General features: G+C 43.0%; 1 protein-coding gene across 1 annotated transcript in view; it reads left to right on the top strand.

Moving 5' to 3' along the window:
• The first annotated feature begins 201 nt into the window (after nt 1-201).
• The window catches only part of PTCHD4 (patched domain containing 4), a 177,679-nt gene continuing 171,880 nt past the window's right edge, over nt 202-6,000 (top strand). The window contains exon 1 of the mRNA XM_029944921.1: nt 202-627. Coding sequence (XP_029800781.1) covers nt 202-627 — 426 coding nt within the window. The remainder of the gene's footprint in view (nt 628-6,000) is intronic.

Below are 6,000 nucleotides of genomic sequence, written 5' to 3'. Positions count from 1 at the left end.
CCACGCGCGCTGTCGGTATTTGCCCGCCTTGCTGCAACTTGCTGCAGTGTTTGAAAGAGTAGTAGGAGCGCATGGAGGTGGGGCCGGGGAAAGACCAGGCGGAGTGTTTGGGGGTGAGCGCGGAGGGGGTGGGGAGGCGGCGGCGCCGGGGAGGGGGGCCGGCCCGGCGGGGGTGGGTGGCCCGGCGCTTACACATGTCACATGTGCTTTTTAAGACGGCCGGGAGCGCCTGCGAGCTGGATCTGGTGGAGGATGCTGCGGCAGGTGCTTCGCAGAGGGCTCCAGTCGTTCTGCCACAGGCTGGGCTTGTGCGTGAGCCGGCACCCGGTCTTTTTCCTCACCGTGCCCGCAGTCCTGACCATCACCTTCGGCCTCAGCGCGCTCAACCGCTTCCAGCCCGAGGGCGACCTGGAGCGCCTGGTCGCTCCCAGCCACAGCCTGGCCAAGATCGAGCGCAGCCTGGCCAGCAGCCTTTTCCCCCTGGACCAGTCCAAAAGCCAGCTCTATTCGGACTTACACACCCCTGGGAGGTATGGCAGGGTGATCCTCCTCTCCCCACCCGGGGACAATGTTTTGCTCCAGGCTGAGGGGATCCTGCAGACCCACCGAGCCGTGCTGGAAATGAAGGTGAACCACAAGGGCTATAATTATACTTTTTCCCATCTGTGTGTGTTGAAAAATCAGGATAAGAAATGCGTGCTGGATGATATTATTTCAGTGCTAGAGGATCTCAGGCAGGCTGCCGTCTCCAATAAGACAACAGCCAGGGTGCAAGTGAGGTATCCCAACACTAAATTAAAGGTACGCTCCTCCTGCATGCTTCTGCCAATTAAAGAGGCAGCACTTCATTTCTTGCCCTAAACAAGCAAAGAAAATGCAGAGGTCTCATCCTTAAGACTCAGAAGCTAATGCTTCTTTCATTTGGGGGAGGAGGGAAGGGGGAAAGATGGGCAACTGAGTGAAGAAAACAGGCAATGAATGGTACGACTAGATATTAAGAAATTCAAAGCCAAACCAAACAAATGCCAAAAATGAAAAAAAAAATGGAAAAAAAAAGTTGTTTCTGAGACCCTGCAATTACATCTTTGTTCAGGGTTAATAAATCAGTGAATGGAAGGGGGAGGGGGCATCCTAAACAATTTGGGGGATTTCTTTTCATTATGGGGCTCGATGTATTTCTTATTACTGATTACACATCCACCTGGTGCCGTATCCACCTATGAACATCCTCAGCCTGGCTTGATTTTGACATGTAGAGATTTTTGTGTTTTTGTGCCTTGTGAGTGTGTGTCTGAAAGCAGTGGATGTGAATGTAGTAGGGATTCCAGGAATTATGTGTAAGTGTGTTAGCCTAGCAAAAGAAGCAGAGATGGTCTATGTGTAGAAAGGAGGATATGCTGGCTAACAATGTTCTAGTATCCTGAGTCCTGTTACCTTCCTTTCCCATCACAATATCCAGACCAAACCAATATGACGACAACAGCCCAATAGCAAAGAAAAAAGAAACAAATTCCACAGTCAGCAGAAGTTGCAAAAAAAAAAAAAAGGTTATTTCAGCATTAGATATATTATGCTGTTTGAATTCTCAATTCAAATTTTGTTGCTCAGATGAGATTTCTAAACTCATCCTACACTGTCAGGATTGAGCTGCTGCCGGCAATGAGGCATGCAGTCTCCAGGTGACTGAAGTTTCAGGGACAAATGTGACTTCCAAAAGAGTCACTGCACCATTGGTATGCTCGACCCTGTGCATGCTCAGAAGCTGCACAGCCGAGAACTCCCAAGACAGGTGTTTCCCAAGAAGGAGGAATTTTCTTTCTTCTAAGGTTTGTGAGGCTATGTGTGCACTTCCATGGAGATAATGGAATAGGAGGGACCTCAGTTTGGATAAATGAATGGCCTAATAGAGGAAACCATTAATATTTCTATTTATGTATTTGATATGGTCAGCATCCATACACGGTTTAAAAATAACTTTCTGGGGTTTTTTTTTAGATACAAAGGCTCTTTATTGTGCACTGAAAGAGGATTTAGTGCACTTAGAAACTAGGGATTCCTCAGGAAACCTCATAACCTGCCTCCTTTTAACATGTTGGCCTTGTTTAAATGCATCCAGAGGCTGACAGGGTTTCAGCTTTACAAAGCTGAGCAGTCCCTTGGGGTTTACCAAAACTAGACAGATGATTCATCAGCTTGAAATCTAGGTAAGGGCTTGCCTGCTTCACACTTACTGAAGGAAGCATGATGAATATATGTGGTTGGGCAGCATGCTTCTTGTTACCGGAATCCTTTGCCATCAGCGTTAGTACCTGCTATAGAAAAAAGGATGCGGTGGAGAGGTGATCTTCCTAGCCTAATCTTGTAACTGAGTTCTTATCTATGCCAGACATCGGGTGTAAAGAGAGATGTGAAACTGTGTCATATTTAAGTTTCAATTTGTTTTCTCTATTGAGGCAAGTTTGCAGATGATTAACGTGCATTATTAATTGGGTCCCTTATTTCCTTTGTTCAACAGTGCTCTCCAGGTGTAAGAGCTTTGTCCAATCAGCCACTGTGAATATTTTGTTTATCTGGCAATATCACTTATGACATTTACAGTGTAAACCCCTGAGGTCTTTAATGCACTCATTTAATAATTAGCTGTACTCCTATGATTTGCTAGGAGCTCTTCTAGGCCCATGAGACAGAATTTGGGGTCAGAAAAGCAAGGTTCGTATTCTCATAGGGCTTAAAAGTAGTATGTATCTGTATCCTCACCCAGAATTGCCTGCAAGCAGGAATTCTGCAATCTTTGGCTTCCTCATCGCGCCAACACCATGCTAGGCCTATCATTGGTGCTCCATCTAAACTTTTTGGCTGATTGGTCTACAACTTGGTAGGAGTCAGTGTATGATCATGAAAGAATTGAGTCACTGATCACAAAGGCCAGTGTTGTCATAGTAGAATTATTCTATTAACCATAAAAAGAACGGGAAAATTACACATTGACTCTATAAACTGTAAAGCCCTCTTCTGTTACGTTCAATGTCAGTATCTCCTCCGCACATGTACTGGCTTGACTCTCACTGCATGGCATCAGTGGGAGTTGTAGACGCTAATGTTTGGGAAGATGAATCCTTTGAGTGTCTTCTGAGAGCAGTGGGCCCTCTCAAGCATCCAGATGTAATCTCACACATGCTAATGTAATATAAAATATAATTTGTGAACTGCCATGGATAGCTAGACTCTTATCAAAGTGTCTCCAAGGACTTCTAGGTTAAGACCTCCTTGTCACAGAGCAAAATGAGATGGCCTTTTGTTTTGATTACATGTTATTTGGAGATGATTTTGATTCACGAGTGGCAGTGGTTCTCAAAGAGTGTCCCTGGGATGTCGATGCATGGTCAAGTTTGGGAGCTTCTGGTGTATGCGATTTGAAGGGAAATTTTGTGCTTAACGTTTTACGTCCCTTTAATTCATTCTGCTTTCCTCTGTCATACTTGGGTCGCTGCTCTTACCAACTCAATATGGAAAATTTTCATGGTGGAAGATGCTATTGATGGGCAGGGAAGCAGGAGTTGTGGGAAAATGTAAAATAAATAGCACTGGCTGGACAATGTGAGTAGGGATTGTCAATCCCTTGACACGAAAGAAGCAGTAGGTCAGTTCTCGGAGATAGTCTGAGGATGTATAAAAATTGATTGACAGAAGGAAGCAGCCAGAGACAGTTCTGATCATTGGGAGGACATCTTCCAAATATTGTAAAGACACCCAGGGAGTCCTGAGCACAGAACGGTTTAGAACTTCTGATAAACACGATTATCTTGACAAGGTGATCCAAAGAGGCAGGGATATAGAAAGTTGGCTGGTAGGGAATTCCTAATAGAGGCTCAGATAAAGCTGGTATGAAAAAAGCAGGAGTCAGCTTTGAATACTATAGGAGAAATGAAACGAGCATTTTCAAAAACTGTGTAGAAAAGGTGCCCAAATCTGCAATTCCCATACCTGTGTAATATGAACTCCATAAGGGTGCCTGTCATTAAAATCTTTATATTATTATATTCATTAATATACTCCAGATGAGGCATGGAGGCATGTCTTATATTACTTCTATGCTATTTATGTTCCCCCACTCCAACCTAATCCAGTTCTTTATAGATAGTATTCACATCTTTGATTTGTCTGTTAATTAATATGTATATTTGTACTGTCATATCACAAAATTATCATCACGTCTCACACCTCTGTGGCATGCTTTTATTTTTAAAGGTAGTCTGTACATTCTCCAGATTTCTGTGAGGTTTTTTGGCCCCAATAGTTAAGAGACCCTTTGTTTCCCCACCTAGTAAACCTACATATTGTATAAGTTAATACAATGTGGCCAGACTGAATTTTTAAGTTAGATACATAACTTATTGCTGAAACCAGTCTCTTGAATAAAATGAATCAGGCACTCAAAATCCTTAAGCAAGGACCACTCTGGACTCCCAAGAAACGTTTCTGTGACCGTTCTAGAGGCTCAGGTGGTTGCAGCTGGTGTTTCTCATAGCAGACCATCGTGACCTCACTTTTCCATCTGGCGAATTCTAAGAAAGTAATGGTTTCCATGTGCCCCGGTTACTCTGGCCACAGTCAAACGTACAAGTAAAAAGAAGCAGCAGACAAATGGGGTCCATAGCAAATGGTGAGAAAGAAACGAAGCATATTTGATTACCCTGCAGCCTGCCCTTCCCATGAAATTTCGTTAATCCCGCACCTATGAACAGATGTGTAGCTGAAGTGTCTGTGCTTCAATATACCACACTTAAGAACAGAAGCAAGGAAAGACCTTCTTGTTTCTTAATAAAGCATTTCTTTGGGGACATTTCCAGGTTCTGAAGATTTTGCCATTGATTATTTCATTCCAGACTCAATGGAAGGGCAATTTAAGCCAACATGGAAAATGATGACCAACATTAGTTTTAGAGATTTCCAAGAAAGTTTGGTGCTTATAGACGTCTTTCCCTAATTTATTCCAAAATCTTGTAAGACATCCATGTCAGGATCTTATCTCAGGATATTTTGATTTAAATTTACCTTCATGATTCTGATTCTTGATGGGGGAAAACATTGTTACCTTACTGAATGTTCAGATTTATTGTGTATTAAGTGGTACTGGTGTTTCATACATAGCATGTTATTTTTTATAAGTTTATGAGTTAGGGGCATATTTTTATTCTCATTTTATAGGTAAGGAAATGAAAGACCAGGTTAAATGACTTCTACAAGGTCCCTGAGATAGTACAGTTTGGAACTGGGATTTGACTCCAGGTCTGTCTGTACTGAATTTTTAATTACAATACCATATTAGGTCCTATCACGCTCTGTGCCATTCTTTGTAACAACAGGCCTTTGTACTAAGAAGAATCTTGTGCCGTAATTCCCAAGCCATCTCAAATCTGCATTAAGTGCAGCTGCTCTGGAAAACAGTGTTGAGGTTTCTCAAAAAATTAACAATAGAAGTCTCCTATGACCCAGCAATAGCACATGTACCCCCAATGTTCATAGCAGCACTTTCAACAACAGCCAAATGATGGAAAGAGCCTACATGTCCATCAACTGATGAATGGTTCAGAAGATGTGGTTTATATATACAATGGAATACTACATGGCAATGAGAAAGAATGAAATCTGGCCATTTGTAGCAACATGGATGGAACTTGAGGGTGTCATGCTAAGTGAAATAAGTCAGGCAGAGAAGGACAGACACCATATGCTTTTACCCATATGTGGAACAGGAGAAACTTAACAGAGGACCATGGGGGAGGGGAAGGGGAAAAATAGTTGGGGAGAGGGAAGGAGGCAAACCATGAGAGACTCTTGAATACTGAGAACAAACTGAGGGCTGATGGAGGAGTGAAAGTGGGGAAGGGGAGTGATGGGCATTGAGGAGGGCACTTGTAGGGAAGAGCACTGTGTGTTATATGGAAACCAACTTGACAATAAACTATAAAAGAAAAAATCTGCATTAAAAGACCACTA

This window comes from Suricata suricatta, chromosome 7 (assembly GCF_006229205.1).
Source record: "Suricata suricatta isolate VVHF042 chromosome 7, meerkat_22Aug2017_6uvM2_HiC, whole genome shotgun sequence".
Lineage (NCBI taxonomy): Eukaryota > Metazoa > Chordata > Mammalia > Carnivora > Herpestidae > Suricata > Suricata suricatta.
This window is presented reverse-complemented; position numbering and strand designations above follow the sequence as displayed.